A 17,991-nucleotide genomic window follows, 5' to 3' on the forward strand; every position below is an offset into this window, starting at 1 on the left:
TTTAGAAGTCCCAAATGACAGGGAGTAATCAAATAACTCCAAAAGCCCAAATAAATCTAATTCTGACTGAGTCCAAATTATACTGGTCATTCATCACCTCTTCCTTCCTTTTTGTTTTGGTTGTCCAACAGTCGGTTATGGAAAGTAACTAAGGACATATTTATTTATTAAAATGCATTAAAATGAGCTCCACCATTTCCAGATGCAACATTCAAGAGTTGAATACATTAAAACGTCAATAATTATAATCAAATGATACACAAGCTGTACAAAATCTGTAAAAATCTTCCAGATTGCCAAAATATCAAAAATATTTTTTCTTCCACCTATGCGACCAACAACGGTAAACATGACAGATGGGTGCCACATATTTTTGGGGCCGTTTTAACCCTGTGCACGCCAAGCACATGTGACCAACACGGTCTGACATCTGTACATTATAAAACAGTGTTTTACTGCTATTGTTGTTGAACACATCTGGATGATCTGAGTATCACTCTAGTTGTCTTCCTTTAGCTTTTAAAACCCAACCAACATGTATTTGTGTTGTTTTCTTTTGTTTTAAAAAACGTGTGTAGTTGAAGGGGAGGGGGTTGTGTTGTGCAGGCGGGTCTTATACTTTTTGAGCCAATCAGAGGACGCGCTCTTCCCTACTCTCCACTCATATTGGTTCTCAATCGGTTTGTGTATCATGCTGTTGTTGCTTTGCTTTCAAGCGGTTAGCTCGCAGCTTATTTTAATGCTGGCAATTTCCGCTCGTTTCATCATCATAAGTCATATATCGTCAAATTGTACACAAAGAGTACCTGCGGTTGGTTATTCTGCTGTTAACGGTAAGTCTGTCTCCCACCCTTGTCTTGCAGGATGCTAACCTGCTCTTATTTACCTGTAGTGGTAGCAGGCTAAAGCACAGTCAAGCTGAAAAGACTTGCTGGCATCGCTAGCTAACAATAATATAGCTAGCTAACGGAAACATATAAAAACAGACTCAGAGAGATCCAGTAAACGATTAAAGTATCGCTTATTACCTGGTTTGGTTATATACTAGCTTGGGGACTAGTTTGAACAGGTTAGCCCACGTTAGCGCACCTACAAGCTACTGCTTCTGTGTCTATATGGTAACCCAGCAGCTGTTGCTGTTGTATCTTATTTTGTGTTGTGCATTTTAAACAAAGGGATATGTTCGGTTCTTTAGCTATTAAAACATACATTTTCAGTTGAAACTTGTAATCTAAGGTGCTAACGACCACTTCAAGACAACTGTTTACTAGAGTTTCAGGGATGCTCTGTCAACGTTAACTTTATGTAATCAGATTGATGAAGAAGAAAGTAGGTGTCATAGAAGTTTGGCTTTTGGTTGTCCTGCTGTTGGTTCATGGCTGTCTCTGTTGTTTTGTAAATGGCTTAACAATTATTTATGTTGTTTACAAGTCAGTAATGAGATAAATGGAATATTCTTATTATTAACCTTCAGTGCTCACTTCATATGAAACACTGGTAAAGTATTCTGGGTTATTCCTTTGATATTATCACAGCTGTATTAAGCGAGTTGGCAGATACAAAATCGTCCAAGTACACTGCTAGCATAGTTGACAGTATAATGTAGTTTAAAAGTTATATTATTTTCTTTGTTGTGTCCCTTTTGCCTATAATCACTATCATCATATTTCTACAGATTGTATGATGTGACTACATTAGAGGCACAGACCAGGGACTCGATGATGATTATATGAGGACATCTCTTGTCTGTAATAATTGTTTCTACATTGCCTAACTGAAGGTGTGCTTCATTGCAGATACCCTCATCGTGTAGGGGACGATGAATAGACCGCCCCCATCAGCTGGGTGGAGATGACCTGCCACCCCTTCGGGAATGGTCAGAATGGGGCCAGATGTGCCCCTTCTTAACGAGTACAAGCAGGAGTTCTTCTGGAAGCGCTTCCCCCAGACGCTGTTGGGGGGCCCACGCTTCAAGTTGGGCTACTGTGCCCCACCCTTTGTTTATGTCAATCAGGCAGTCTTGTTCTTGACACCATGGCTTTTTGGGGGCATCGGTACTCTGCTCTGCCAGCTGAAGCTGCTGCAGGAGCTCCACGCCACAGTGCTGGCTGGCATGCTCATGTTCGGGGCTGCGGCGGGGGTCCAGGCCCTGGCGTTCTATGCTGCCCGGAGGAGTGGCACAGTGGAGAGACTAGGTGCGCCCAACATCCTCGTAGATGAAGAGGAAGTGGAATTTACCCACTGTGTCGGCCCAGAGACTGTCCGATTTATTGCCCCAGGGAAGAGGTTTGGACTGAATGTGGTGCTGCACACGGTACTAGCTGGGGTGCTCTGTGGCTTTGGGACATGGTATGTGTTCCTTGGAAGACTGACGGCTCTCTACGGCAGCATCGGCATATCCATGGTCGTCTTTGTCCTGAGTTGGGTCACACTGTGTATAGCAGAGTACTCCCTCATTGTAAACACAGCCACAGAGACGGCCACTTTCCACGCACAGGACACTTATGAGATCACCCCACTCACTCGGCCCCTCTACATTTTTATTTTCATTGCAGTGGACTTGGTTGTCAGGTGAGCAACACCAAAATAGTTTTCTGCCTAATTTAGATGTCGTCTTATGGAATATACTTTCAGTGCTTGCTGCCATAATTAATCTCCGTGTCTTGTTCTGATTCAGATTCTCAGGCCCTGTTCCTGAGCTCCAACTGGCTAGCCAGGTTCTCCATGTTCTGTTCCTCTTCCTACCTCTGCTGTGGGCGCTGGGTATCCTCCCCCCTCTGGACGCTCTGCTCCTCTGGGGCATGGAGCAGACTCTGGTTTTTTGCTTAGGAGGCTCGCCAATGTCCAGCAACCTCAGGTACATATCGAAAGACCATGATTCAGCCTTAGCCTTCAGCAGCAGTTTTGCTCTGGTGTTGTTATTTTTGTGTCCATGTCATCAGCTAAAATGTATTGATTCAGAAGATTTGTTGAAAACTACATCAGCAACGGCATGTTTTTATGTGATTCCTCATATGCCTTTAGATTAACATAACATATCTAGTACAGCGTGTGAATCTGTGTTCATAATCAATATTTATTGCATTTATTATTATTTTTATTTTTTAAAGTTAGGGACAATTACAATTGTAACATTAGATCACATTAGATTCTCCCTCTTAAGTTTATTTGTCCTCATTTTGATATAAACTCTTTGCTCTTACTTCAAATATGCCATTTCTATGCACGTTATCTAGTTTTCCCCTAAATTCATATAAATGCCTGATACGTAGATATATTATGATTGAAAGCATTGGCTTTAGTAGTTTTAAAGCACACATTTGAACAAAACACAGTTTTTGTTTGTTTTCATTAATAGCACAGTGCCTGGCAGATTGCGTAGTCTTCGGTATTGCTGCTTTCTGCTTTCTCAAAAGCTTTTCCTCTCATCCAAATAATTCCACCCAGCACTTCTTTGTGTCCAGAGCAATCGACCTACCATCCCATAGTTGCATCCTCTAGCACTCTAAGAGTATATGCTGCGAAAAAGGAGAAATCATTAAACAGCATGACATTTGCCGGGGTGTAAGAGATAAAACAGGATGTGCACATAATGCACTACTAAAAAAAACATGTCCTCTAGATTAGTTAGATGTGTTGTGTGGAAGTCTAGGCCTCATTCTTATATTCTCATGCAAATGACAATTGTGACATTAGCCTGTGTATCATCAGCCCTTATTTTGTGTGTGCTGTCCCATAGGCTGCTGTTGATGTTCGCCATATCTGCCAGCGTAGCTGTGTCCAATTACTTCATCCCGTCAACACTGGGTGTGGTTCTCTTCTCCGTCTCCGCGGGATTTCTGCTGAGCCTGGACCTCAGCCAGGTTGGCACACTCTGCAGACGTCCCAGAGCAGTATTCGGGGACCATGGTTTTCGCAGAGGGGGGTCGCCACCTCCTCCTCCCAGTTCCTTTGGCTGGAATCTGGGCTTCAGGGAGCTGCTGCTCTATCTGAGCGTGTTCCTGGTGGCGATGGCAGAGGCAGGGCTGCTGCATCACTTCCTCGGTTCAGCCCAGCCGCAGGGCCTGGTTACGGGACCCCAAGGTCCTGTCAGCTACCTCCTCCTGGGTCTGTTTTGCCTCTGTTGGACTCTCAGAGAAATCCAGGGGGCATATGTATTTGGAGGGGTGTTCCTTAATCCCCTGTACCCTAAAGGTATGAACAGTGTGCAGACTTTCAAGCAGAGGAGCAGAGGTTTATATTTTGCTGCAGCAATCAGAAGAGTCCTTCTTTATGTCGGTGAGCTCATTACAATTTGTGTTTTAAAGTCTAATGTTCTCCATGCTTTAAATCTCTGTCAGGAGAGAAAACAACATGGCTCTGAATGTGTTTTTGATTTTAACTCACTCTGTGTTTTACTTTGCAGTGTCTCCATTTGCAATGATTGCTTTCCTGTCTATGGACAAATCTCTTCAGCTGCTCCACAGGGTGTCGCTCAGTGTGGGATTCACACGAGCCTTCAGATTGGTATGTTCACACTTACTCTTTCTCACAAGCTGTGTATTAATGTTGACATAACATGCACAAACAAATACTCACAATAAGACCTATTAAAGTATCTACAGACCAAATCCTAATTTAGCCAGCAAAGAAATTCACATATCTTATTTATTTTGTATCTGAAATGTCTTGATTTGTATGCCTGCCCTTTGTTGCCGTGCAGGTGTGGCAGAACTCAGAGGATGCTCTGCTGCAGATGGTGGTGGTGGTGTTGGTGCGTCTCGCAGCTGGAAACAGCATGCTGCCAGGTTGGGATAACCTGGGCACTGGAGTTCAGCTTCTGCTGGTGAGGTCATCATTAGTTTACCTCTTCTTTCCACCCCAAATTATAATCTGCAGGCCTATATTTTCCCAGTGCCGCCACATCTCTCACTGTAGCTCTGAACAGCGCTCTTAACTGATGACATTCATTGGATTTTAAACATTAGCAACATTTGGCATTTTGGATCTATCTTGCTTCAAACTCAAACTTAGAAAATCACTTTTGGTACTGACACTATTTTTTTCCAACATATGCAAAACATTTTTAGGTAAGCAAAGAACAGGTATAAAGAAACAACCCTAGCCTGAATGAAAACTAGTAAGAATAAATGAATGGTTATAAACTTGCAGACATAACAAATTGGTAATTTTCTATAGAGTGCCACAGTGACGCATCCTAAAACCCGGATGTAAACTCCTTCCGGTTCCTTCGACAAAAAAGCAATGCAATTTCTCCATAGGATTTTGGAAAATAGCTGGAAATAAGGTCTGTGGTTGACATACATTTAAGAGACGGATCACGTTTTGTTCAGTCGGATAATATCCACATGTCTACCCTACTTTTATAATTTTCTAAGCGTAAATTTAATCTCCAGAAGCAAAATGCTAACGTTATGCTATAAAGGAACTACAGCAGGGTCGCTGCTTCAACGTCACGCCAACTTAAGATCCATATTCAAAAATACAGATTCAAAATGGTTGAAGTTGAAGCGTTTGTTGTAACAGTTTGCAGGAGGCAGGTACTTGCTTTCAAGCAGAACAGGGCAAACACTTAGCGGGAGTGTTTTACGTGTTCGGTGTAATGACGTAAAACGGCCTGGACAACTTCTGTAGTCCTATTCAGCCACTTGTTAACAACCATCGTTTTTCAGACACGTAAACTCTTCAAAACTCACTGCTGATGTATTTAATGTCGTAGAACAAAACGTGATCTGTCTCTTCAATTTGTGTCAAACACAGACCTTATTTCCAGCTACTTTCCAAAATCCTATGGAGAAATTGCTTTCCTTTTTAGCGAAGGAAGTGGTAAAATGCTAACTTATTTCCGGGTTTTAGGACGCGTCACTGTGGCTCTCTATAATTGTTATTATTATTATTACTAATATAAATGTTATGCCAGCTTCTAGTGTATATCCCATAGCAGCTGTCTCTGTATATGCAGGCAGCAAACTCAGAAGGGCCTATTTTATTGTGAAAATTATTATTTGTTAATAAAATAGGTCATTAGGTCTGTAAATTATTTTGATTACATCACAGCTAAAGGTTGCTTTTCGGCCCAACACAAAGCTTACCAGGGCCTGTTTATAGCTTTTGCTTAAAGGTCCCATGTCATGCTTTTCTGGTTATTACCCGTCCCCTTGTGTGTTATGTAGCTTTTTCTGCATGTAAACGGTCTGCAGAGTCACAAACCCTCAAAGTACACCCTGTAGCGAGTAAAACTCTAACACAGAAAATACCCGTCTATGCTGCCCCAGAACGCCTCGTTGGAGATTTTTCTTTTTCCATTTTTTTCTTCCTGAGTAAAGTGACGTGACCATACCCAGGTCCAAATGATACAGAGATGCTGTATGAGAAAACCAATGTGATTTTGGGACATTGAACAATGTAAATCTATTCTAGTAGACCTCAACAACGGAATTATGATCAGTAAAAATGGCCATGACATGGGACCTTTAAGTATTTCCATTCAAATATCCCACACCCTTCTATATTAGAATAAAATAATATAACCTAAATAACATAGTAAGAAAAGGAATGAAGCACACAATAGCTCAAACTAAATGTATATTACACAAACCTCGGCTGACATGTTGGTGGTTCAGTAGATCAGTGCTCTCCATGTTCTTCCAGGTGGGCCTGCTGCTCGACAGAGTGACCCAGTTCCTCTCCAAGCTAAAGTTCACCCTGACTGTGTTGGTGACATCTTGGACGGAGAAGAAGCAGCGGCGTCAGTCGGCTGGGACCCTCCTGGCCCTGAACGCCTCCCTGTGCCCGCTGCTGCTGCTGGTGGTGACCCTGTCTGCCCTGCTCTCCGCCCCTCTGCTGCCCCTCTTCACCCTGCCCATCTTCCTGGTGGGGTTCCCCAGACCTCAGCGCAGTTGGCCAGGCCCCGTGGGGACCGCCTGCCCCTGCCCGGACTCCATCTTCTACCAGCAGATGAGCACGAGTCTGGCGTCTGCTCTGAGGACGGCCTTCGCAAGAGGCTCCCTGGGTAATAAGCATGTTATGTCTACTTTCTATGGTGCCTTTTTTTTCTTCTATTAAATGTTTTGGATATTTTACAAGTAATCACAGTTAATTAGTTTAGTATTTATAGTATAATGTTATTATTATAATAATAGTATTATTAAATTATTATACGATCTACACATCTATCTGATTTAATATTAATTAATTAACTATTGATTATCAGTGTATTTTGACTATATCTTACATTTTAAGTGATAGCATTGTGTGTCGTTCTTTTTTTATTTTGCTTTAAGTTACATATTAATTAATTATTTTACATTCCACAGCAGTACAAACGCCAGTATACAGCTCCAACAATATTCACAATACATGTTCATTTTATTATTATTATTATAATAACAATTATTATTTTTATACGATGTGGTTTGACGGTGCTATAATTGCAGTGACTGAATCCTCCTGTGGTTCAAGTAGGGACAGTTTGCTGTTCGGAGTGCAGTGAACCATCACCTTGTATGGTTTATTAATAAGAGGAATGTTGTTGTGAGCAGCTCTTTTTGCTGGCAGTAATGCGAGCTTGCATGATCCAGTTGAGCTTCCTGTGAAGTGACCCAAAAAAAATAGGTCTGATCTGTATTCATTACATCCAAATGTTTCCACACCATTAACCGCGTAATACTCTTAGGCCAAACGGAGCTGCTGCTAGGATTTTGTTAGCTGTGCTCCATCAGGAGGGGGCAAGAGGAATAAACGATGCAAGTAGAGAAATATTATTTATGGACTGATGATTTAAAACTGAATAAAGCTGCTGAGGTGATGTTATCACTCAATCTTGTTTTTCCCTATCCCCCGGTGCTGTAGCTGTGATGTATAATGCAGAACAAGCGCTTGTTAGGTTGATGCTCGCAGTGTAACGATGGCAGTTTGTAGTGTTCTCTTGCTTTCCTCACACTGGGGGCCGTGGAGCAGTGAGCGGGAAAGGAGTCTTCCCAGCTTGTCACTTCCCATCATGAGGTAGCGGCTAGGACTATTCCGAGATGTCGTTATGGGACATGACAGCTTTCGTTCTTGAGCCAAGCAAACACTAGTCAACTTTAAACAAAAGCCTCCATCACCCTTTTTAATTTCTGTCCATCTGAGTTGAAATAAACGTCTGTCTTCCGCCTGCACTTTTAGAGACTAATGGAAAGCTCTGGCTAAGATAGATGTAATATTTAGATCTCTGTGCAGTCAGCCAGTTAAAACAGGATCATGACCTTCCTGTACGACTGTGATGGTACGCGTCTCCCTGCAGCTAGTAATGTTCTCCACGTATTCAGCAGAGGGACGCAGGGCTGATGCGAAATTAAAAGAATGTGCACCATTTCTCTGCTCTCGACATCTTAACATGTTAGCGGCATGGATGGCTGATGATGTTCTTCCCCCTCTGTAGGTTGTTTAGCCCCAGGCTCTCATTTTCTTGGGCGCTTTCAGGACCGTATGGTTTGGATAATGATCCTGGAGAGAGGATATGGCTACTGTACAGTCAACATTAAGGTACGGTGTCTTTCTCCATATCTATTTTAGTAAAACTTCAATTACTCAACCCGTGTTACTTCTACAAGATAACTTTTCTTTCCACCATGCCTCCACGGTGAACAAAGAATCTCCCAATAAAAGAAAATACTTTCAGTGTTTCCCCTAGGTTTACTGCTTTGGGGGGGTGCTGCCTGAGCGGGGGGGGGGGATTGGGATATATATTTTTGAAATCCTCTGGAACAGAGAGAGGAGTTTTGGATTATTGTTATTGATTAATACATCAGTGTTTCTTAGGGTCAAAAACACTAAACTCACAACTCACAAAGTCTTTAGTTTAATGAAAGTTAATGTAATTTCAACATATGCATACATCACAACATCAGTTTACAGACTCACATATGACTCGTGCAGTATAATCCAAGTGTATTTAATCCATTCATATACTCACTACTTAAAGGTGGGGTAGGTAATTCAGAAACACTTTTTGTTATATTCCATGGAATGCTCTTAACATCCCGATAGCAATGAATACATTAAATGCTTTGACAATAAATACATAAAACATTTCATCTGTGGAAGTCGTAGTACTGTAAAAAGCACGACCAATCATTTTAGCCGGCCCAGCTAAAATAACTGGATGGCCTACCTGCCTGTCAGCCTTCCATCTCGTGCACAAACTTATCTCGTGCCCTCATTGTGCGCGTTCGTGTGTGTTGGAGGAGGGGCTCTGTAAGGAAGTCTGAAGGAAGGGGCAGATTTTTTCCGGTTGTGTACTTTCAAATTCTAGCGCACTCGAGCTGGTTTCCCCGCTACCTTTAACAAACGCATTGCGAAACGCTTAATCATCAAAAGATTCATGCTTGCACAGGCTTGCTAGTTTTAGTTAAAAAGTTTAAGTATAAATGCATATGTTCGGAAGTACTAACCATACAACTGGATAAATGAGACTCGGACTATAGTGAGTTATTTGTAAATGTGTTGATATATAGTGAGGCTAGTGTTAAACTCATATTCCTCAAGATTTTGTAATGATTTTTATTATCCTTCGTTCACCGTGAAGGCATGAAAGACGTTTCCTTTAGGAATTCAGGGTAACCTTAGGTTAGTAATAGATATACAAATAATGATTTTGGGGTTGAATGTTTCTTTTAAAATTCACAGCAGTCCTTTGCAAGATTAGATGTGTTACATGTGTGCAATATTACATGTGCCGTGTGGTTTGTTACAGGGTCTGGAGCTCCAGGAGACATCTTGCCACACAGTGGAGGCTCGTAGGGTTGACGAGGTGTTCGAGGCCGCTTTTGAGCGTCCTGAGCGGCTTGGCTTCACTCAGGGCTTGAACCTGCACTGGGGGAACGCCCTCACCCCTTGCGCTGCCCTTACAGTGCGAGTCTACTCTGACGCCCGAAATGTGCTCTCTGGCATCATCGACTCTCACGACAACTTGAGGAAACTTCAGGATGAATTTCTGAAAGCACTGGTTTGGTTGCTGCTCAGATACTGTGTGCAGAAACATAAAGGATTTCTATGGAGCGGAGAAGAAGGGCCCGGGGCTGGAGGCAGGAAGTCCCAGTCCTCCACGTTTGCCCAGACAACTTCTAACCAACCACCTGAGGCCGTCGTGGTGGAATCCAACGTGTCTTCTCTCAGATTCAGACAGGACAGCTCCAGTCTGACGTCCTTTGGGGATTGGTCAGATGAGGATGACTTGTTTGGTCCTCAACCGGCCAGACGGACGGTGGCGTTGGTGACCGCAGAGGCCCAGCCTGGACTCACGGCGCTGCAGACGGGCGCCTCTCTGCCAGGCTCCGTGGAGATGGACAGTCTTTTTGAAAACATGGCTCTCTCTGCTCTGCAGCCTCTGCAGCCTCTGGGTCTGGGCATCGGGATGCCAGCCGTGGATAAAGGGCGTAACCCTGAGGTCTTCAGAGAGAGTCCTGGCTCTCTCCCTCAGCTGAACTTCAGCTGCCCGCAGTCGGAGGTGTTCAACCTGCCGACAGGGTGGAGGACTGCCCCTCTGCTGCCGTCCCGCCTGCTGCAGCTTAGGACTCTGTTTCCTGAGGACTGGTTTCGGTTCAGCTTGGGCCAGTTTGGGTCTGCTGTTCAGGGCGAGACCTCAGAACACATGACCAAAGCGCTGAAGGAGGACGAAGCTTTGAAAGAGCTTCATGCACAGGTTGCTCTTTCATGTCTCATATCAGTGGGGGCGGAGTCTGCCTTCACCAGCCCCAGCTACGTTTACAGACTCTATTGTGGAGACATACCGTGGACTGAAGGACTCGACTGGCTCTCCTCAAGTAAAGAACTTTACCAGCTCGCACTTCGGGCTTTCAGGTAACAGTGGCAGATACAAGTCTCTGGGTTTTAGTAACTCTTTTTTCATTGCTCTTTACTTGTTAAAATGAGATCTCTTACTGTGGTTACTCATTAGAAAAGCAGAAGTATTAAACGACTACATGACGCCGATATTTCAAAGAACAATAGTCATAATAACTAGTAGTTATATATTGAGTAGGTATTAAGTAAGCATGGATAATAAATTATTAAAGTAAATATATATTTTTTGTAATATGTGTTTTGTATGCCAGCTAGATTTCTATTCCTGTGACTTGTTGTCTCTCTTTTATATAATCAGTTAATTGTGTTATGTCTGTAGTGGAAAAAATATGAATATTTCATTGAATTATGGAACTATGGTTTTGTTTACTTTCAGGTTCAGTTTCAAGCTGCTGTTTGATCAAGCGAGTCTCGGGCCCATGGAGTCCCCTGAGGAATTGTTCAGCACCTTGGAGGAGTATGAAAGGGATTGGTACATCGGCCTGGTGACGGAGAAAGGCTGGCACGACAGCGTCCTTCAGGAGAAACCTTTCCTATTCTCTCTAGGACATGACCTCGCTATGGTAATTGCACGCTCTAGTTATTTTTTACATCCTTTCTATGCTACAAAAATATAAAAGTACATCTATTGATACTTTACCTGCAGCTTTTTCTTATCCTGTCATTGAAAAACTATTGAGGGTATTTAAAATGGCAATTTAGAGCCAATTTTGTGTTTTAAAAATGGTATGATTGTGTGCACAGGGTACGTACACCGGGAGAGTTCTGTCCCTGCAGGAGCAGCTGGTGCAGGTGGGGCGTCTGAATGGAGAGGGGGTGCGAGGCCAGTGGGCGAACCTGTCCTGGGAGCTCCTGTACGCCACTAATGACGACGAGGAGCGCTACAGCATTCAGGCTCACCCCTTCATGCTAAGGAACCTAACTGTTCAGGCAGCTGACCCCCCTCTAGGATACCCCATTTACTCCTCAGCCCCTCTTCACTTCCCCTGCCTCTGACCTGTGGCTTCTTCTGCCTTTTCCGCTGAAAACACTATGTGAAAGTAAAGAAGTCTATTTTTAAAGATTTTTTTCCATCTTTAAGGCGTTATTGGGTTTTAGATACAGAAAAAGGCAGCAACTTTCAGATTCAAACCCAGGCCGCTGCGGTCAGAACTCAGCCTTTGTACATGAGGCCCCCCCGCTCTGTCGAGTAAGCTATTTATACAACCGGAGGATGCTTTTCAGTCGGTACTACCACAGCAAAATGTCCACCTTCAAAGTTAAGGGTTACGGGGTCATGTGGAAACTACAGCAAAGCAAAGAGAAAACTTCCAACAATTTTGGAGTTTTACTTTTGAAGCTTGAATAAGTTGAAAAAGTGTGGGGTTCCTTCATTTCCTGCACCACAGAGAAAGAGTCAGTGGCATCACCACTGTACTCGCCTACAAGTTGCAAAACGTTGTGAACACATTTTAACTGACAGTGTGAACTACCTCCTAGAACAGCACATTAAAAAAGAAAAAAAATATCCCTCGTGGGTTTCCAGTGAAGCACATACGCTTTGTGGTTTGTTTATAGATGTTTGTGCTTTGAAAGAAAGTGAATCTATTTTCCCACCTCCCCTCTACATGACACCAGAATTTTAATGTTTTGCTAAAATATAAAGGATGTGCCTTGGGTATGTCTTGCTGTATGTGTGTAATGTGTTTAGTGCTATCGTTTTCTTTACAGCCCACTTGTTTACAATTTAGAATGAAAAGTGAAATGAATTTGTCCATATTCTCTTGTACATATTGTTGATTTTTATATGTTTACCGGTATAAACTTATAATAAAATAGCTTGGCAAAACTGTTTTTGTTACTGTTTTACTAGATGATGTTGCGAGGGCAGAAAAAATTATCCAAACTTTTTTGTATTAGTCATTCAAAAGGTTTGTGCAAGTATAGGTGAGTTAGGCTAAAGTAAAGGGTTTACTTTACATCAGAGAGGTAAGCATAATGAAAAAAATGCCGATTTGTTTATTACACCCTGCCTTGGCTGTGCTTAAAATCAGTTGTGCCGTGCAATATTTTCCTTTAGGATGAAAGCAAAGACCCACATTCTGCAGAAACCCCATATCATTTCAAGGTTGAATATCAGGAATGCAATAAACGTGTTTCTTCTTGACGATGTGACTCTCAGGAGGTCTTGGGCTTGGTGAAGTATGCGGAGTCTGCATCCTGCAAAATAAACGGCCAGCTGTTAGTTCAGTTTGAACACTGTACATGAAATCAAAACATGAAAACTATCTCTGCATTCACTGGTAACATTTTTAATTCTAGAGTTATTGTGTGGTAGTCACAAGCGTGGCTGTGATATTGTCTAAACACCAGCGACTTCACTGTTAAGGATAAGTGTCAATTTGGTCTTATTGTGTCAAGAGTACACGTCCCAATCTTACAGAAGCATGTGACGCTGCAATGTCTGGCCAGTTGGAACATGACCTTTCTTTGCGGCCCCCAGCTGTCGCTGTCCAGCAGAGGCCAACAGGCACACTGGTCAGTCAGTCGGCACCGCGGGGAGGTAGTCATGCTCACTGTTATACCCCAGCCACCGTCGTCTTCCATTTAAAGTCAAGCAAGGTCAGTAACAGCTGAGGCCCCCAGCTGTTAAGACACTGCTCTGCATAGTGTCTGCCTCCTTCTGCTTTGTTCAAGTATTTTAAGTCCTTTCACGCAGTGAGAATGCCCCGATCCCAATTCTAACAGAGCAAGGTCAACCGTACCCAATGCAAAAGCAAGGCCCAACACACAAACAGCTCATCATGTGAGAGCTTCTGACCAGTCAGCTTTTTTATCTGAGTTTGACCAGGTGTTATACATTAAGAAAATTAATTATGCAGTATAACAGGGAGGTTTTTGAAGGTCATACATACACATGGTACACCCAAATGGTCTTTTTCACGTGTTTGGTTCAATAGCTCTCTACCTACGATAGTATTAGCTAGTGTCTGATTGGTGAAAATGGGCTTGGTTGAACACATTATATTGACCTTGTACACAAAGGTTTCCTCAAATTAGATTAAATACCTACCAGACCAGCTTTGAAATGCTGCACTCTTTTTCTGCCCAAGAGGTTTGTGATGAACCAGGCAAATGTGGGTGCGTACTGCCAGGTGTAGTAAAACAGGAGGAAGGGCTGCTTTGCAATCCACATTTCCTTCACATTATTGGCAATTCCCACCAGCATTAGACGCACACAGCGACTGGTTGTCATCTTGTGCTCCTGGTTTCCAGCTGCAGCCACAGGCTTAGGAAAAAATAAGGAAAATGTGTTACTGTAAACGCACTACTAAAATAGCTATGGTCATATTACACACAGCATTATGTTAAAAATCACAAGCTCTTTACTGAATACCCTTGTCAGTTCCTCTGTGAAGGCATTTTGGACAATCTGTGATTGCACAGGCCCGGGCAGCACAGTGCTGATGAGTATGTTTGGAAATTCAGTCAGTTCAGTCCGAAGTGAATTAAAGAAACCCTGTAAACAAAACAGTTACAATCAGCAGTAGTACACACAAAGGCCTGGACAGCTGATCAGCTGTAAAAGGTGTTTGTTTCATGTATAGAACTAATTAAGTTAAGTAGAGATCCAGATAAACCACACCTGCTGTTCTGTGATTAAAATAAGTATCCTAAATCCATTAATACACAGTCTGAAGACACTGGAGAAATTAAATCGGAAAGAAATATAATGTTTTGTGACTATTTTGGCTCTGATCCAACAGCTGCTATCTCAGAATCCTTACAGGTGCTCCATTTTAGAATCAAAATATATATACATTGAGAAGTTATAATAAAAAAATAAATACTTCTGTAAAAGTGTGTGCATTGTACTACAAAATATAACAATAATTAATAAGGAAAATAGAAATGAAAAAACGTTTTTAAAAAAAAAAGAAATATCATTGGAGTCAATAATATAGCATAATATATTCCCTTCACCTGAAGAGCATGTTTGCTGGCAGAGTATCCGGTTGCCAGGGGCGCCCCGGCGATGCCGACCAAGCTGCTGACGCTCACGATGCTCCCGCTGCCGCGCTGCGTCATATGAGGCAGCACCTGCTTGGTGATGGAGACCGTACCCAGGAAGTTGAGCTCCATCAGAGCCTGATACACATCGAAACTGGTCTCCAAGCACAGAGAGCGCTGGCTTCGGCCGCCATTGTTAATTAGGACATCAATCTGAAGAGGAAAAGTGGACAAAACCAGAGGATAGCAAAACAGCATGATTTGAATTCCTTTTACATTTAAATGCATGGAGAGACTGCTTTGACTTGGTCATAGTCACATTTGAGTTTAAGGACTAATGCACAGTAAAGTGAAATGTTTAAGGATTGAATATACCTTCCTTCCAACAAGACAAGAGGATGTCTATAATAGAAGTGAAATCCAGAAACCTGAATATTTTAACTCATTATTAAAAAGGAACACAATGACAATATCACCAGCTAAAAACAACAAACTAAAGAATGTTCCTCTCCCAACTGATAGCTTTGATAATTCATTAGAAATGATCCTGTTGCAGTGAAACACTTGCAGTGTGAAAACACATTGTATTATAAGAGTAATTGCAGTGGCCTTACATGTCCAAAGAACTGAATCGCAGCTTTGGTTTTTTCCTCATGTGATGTTCTCTCCAACAAATCAAGTGGAAGAACAAGTACATCTGCATCCTGGAGGTTGGTGCGCTCTTAAAGTAAATGACACAAATAATTGAGCTAGTCACAACAAAGGAAGACTGAATGAAAGTCAAATGAATACTCTGTCATAGGATTTTTTAACGAGGGGATACAATAGCTTGAAAAATAACTTTGAAACTTTCCTCACCTAAACAACCACGTTTCACTCTATTCAGCTCATCCTCGCGCCGTGCAGACAGAATGAGGCGTGAGCCGCACTTTGCCAGCTGGTAGGCCAGCTCCTCTCCAATTCCACTGGAGGCTCCTGTGATCCACACCACCAGCCCCTTCAGCTTACTCTCTGGTTAACAAACGAGGGGGGGGGAATTAATTTCAGCTGTACTCAACATCAACATTAACTCAGTTTAAAAAGAAAAGGACAGACGACCACTGGATCTGTTATCCTAGCATGAACATCCCAAGTAAAATAAGGACAGATATTTGTCTTTTTAACCCAATTTTGCCAAAATCATTCCAGAAGAACAAGTCATATTGCTTAGCCTTACACAAACCATCTTAGCTATATACAATACAATTGTATCAAGGTTTTTTATTTGGTGACCCATGTTTACCTATGTGTGTTGATGTTGATAGTGGTGAAAAGTAACATTCACTTTCTGCTACTTTGTACCTACAAATATTTGACTTTTTATTCAACAACATTTATTTGAAAGCAGTGGTAAATATTTGCAGTGAAGAATGTTTTCATTATAAAAACGTACAGGATCTTTTCAAAAATGAGAAGCATTTCTTAAATGGCAAATTCCAAAAGTATAAAAGTTAAAACTTGTTTAACCTTGGCCACCACAGACAAATGAATCATACACAGGAGCAATTATAGCTCAACCATAGCTGGAATGTTGAGGTTGATGAGATATTAACATTTGGGAGTTAAAAAAACCTTAGTAACAAATATACTGGCAGTAGTGGTAGTATTTTAATTCATGTGGAAATGTTAGACCTTTAGGGTTTAGGATTAGAGTCTTTGCTTTGGCTTAACAAAATAAAAAATAAATAAAGTCACACAAAATGTATGTCATATTATGCATTAACTTAACTGCATTAAGCCAAGTGTGTTGGTATGGTAAAACATGTGAAAATGAATCCCGGATGTGCATCAGCTAAACTGGGGGGATTGAGAACACTATAAGTATATATAAAAGTGGAGTTTGATCTCTGAGGACCTCAATAGCACATGGTGAGTAACATGGGTCACACGCATATACTGTATATATATACACGCTATGGTCACACGTCAACAGCTAGCTAGTTACTCTTTAACGGTGGACATTGTGCGTGCAACGATAACTTGTTGGGAGATTTATGGAAATGAGATGCCAATACATTTTTCAGCTTTAATTTCAAACGGGTACATTTCGTTGTTTTGTTAATAGGAGAAGGGACTCATTGGGAGTCATTATGACAGGCTATCTCACCTGGTCTGTGTCCGAACAGACTCGACCACAGCAGAGTGAAGTCTGCATCCGCGAAAATAAAACACACGAAGTGAAGAAGTGCATAAAGTGATGCAAAACTCCCCAGTGCAGTTACAATGCAACAGTCCATTGGTTGAAACTAAATTAATACAGTTATGGTTTAAATTCACTAGCTACTACTGCATATTAAAGCTTCAGCCAAAACAATACTGCCGTTTAAGGATACAACGTCACTTCCGCTCGGATATTTTCAAAACTAAAGCTTGGCGCATGTCAGTTTTAAAAGAAGCAACGGCCACCAGACAGCACCAACACTAGATACATTAACATTCTAGGTGTGAAGTCAGTCCCATGTTATTTTTTTTATTCTTAATCAATAAATAATAATTATAAAGACAATCCAGTGGATTTTTGAGGTTGTATTTAGGCTACATATTAGTCTGTATTTCTTTAGCAAATTCAGATATGACCTGATTTTCTTGCAAGAAGGACCTGGGTAAAATTTGCAGTTTTGACCCCGTCAACAAGCCCGCCTTTTCCCTTCTCAGTACAAAAATGTAGGTACAATAACGGCCTATAATTATAAAATCTGCATAATTTAGAGACGGAAAATGTGTCCATTGGATCTAATGTGCCACAACTTAATCTGAAATATACATATTAAGGATCCAGTGTGTTAGATTTTAGGAGGATCTTTTAGCAGAACATAACATAATATGTATTTTATATAGACAATACATGCTAAACACTGGACCTTTAAAACGTGACGTATGTCCTGTAATGTACAAGCTAAATATCAGAATATCAGATTTGGGAGCTCATGTTTTTCTGCATACATGCCTCCTGCGCAGCCTGAGAAGACTCAGCTCAGGGATGATGTCATGTTTTCTAGTACGCAACCTGCAACATCCGGGTCCTCGGTTTGAAGCAACTTTATTCAAAACATATACAGTGACAAATGTAATGTTGTAAAATGAGGACAGCATATACTTTTGTTCACCTTTAACATC

General features: G+C 41.8%; 2 protein-coding genes across 2 annotated transcripts; one reads left to right on the forward strand and one right to left on the reverse strand.

Annotated features, from left to right (window-relative positions):
• Positions 1–672: 672 nt before the first annotated feature.
• On the forward strand, positions 673–12,675 carry pcnx4 (pecanex 4). Its single transcript, XM_034222321.1, has 11 exons — positions 673–833; positions 1,797–2,571; positions 2,678–2,857; positions 3,740–4,278; positions 4,406–4,506; positions 4,703–4,825; positions 6,652–7,012; positions 8,423–8,526; positions 9,737–10,842; positions 11,222–11,408; positions 11,590–12,675. The coding sequence occupies exons 2-11, from the start codon at positions 1,874–1,876 to the stop codon at positions 11,839–11,841; spliced, it is 3,651 nt and encodes a 1,216-aa protein (XP_034078212.1). The 5' UTR covers positions 673–833; positions 1,797–1,873; the 3' UTR covers positions 11,842–12,675.
• A 48-nt stretch (positions 12,676–12,723) lies between these two features.
• On the reverse strand, positions 12,724–17,211 carry dhrs7 (dehydrogenase/reductase (SDR family) member 7). Its single transcript, XM_034222322.1, has 7 exons — positions 16,982–17,211; positions 15,694–15,846; positions 15,450–15,556; positions 14,809–15,048; positions 14,222–14,344; positions 13,898–14,113; positions 12,724–13,044 (listed from the first exon to the last, which is right to left on the reverse strand). The coding sequence occupies exons 1-7, from the start codon at positions 17,109–17,111 to the stop codon at positions 13,003–13,005; spliced, it is 1,011 nt and encodes a 336-aa protein (XP_034078213.1). The 5' UTR covers positions 17,112–17,211; the 3' UTR covers positions 12,724–13,002.
• Positions 17,212–17,991: the final 780 nt, after the last annotated feature.

This window comes from Gymnodraco acuticeps, unplaced genomic scaffold (assembly GCF_902827175.1).
Source record: "Gymnodraco acuticeps unplaced genomic scaffold, fGymAcu1.1, whole genome shotgun sequence".
In the NCBI taxonomy this organism is placed as follows: domain Eukaryota; kingdom Metazoa; phylum Chordata; class Actinopteri; order Perciformes; family Bathydraconidae; genus Gymnodraco; species Gymnodraco acuticeps.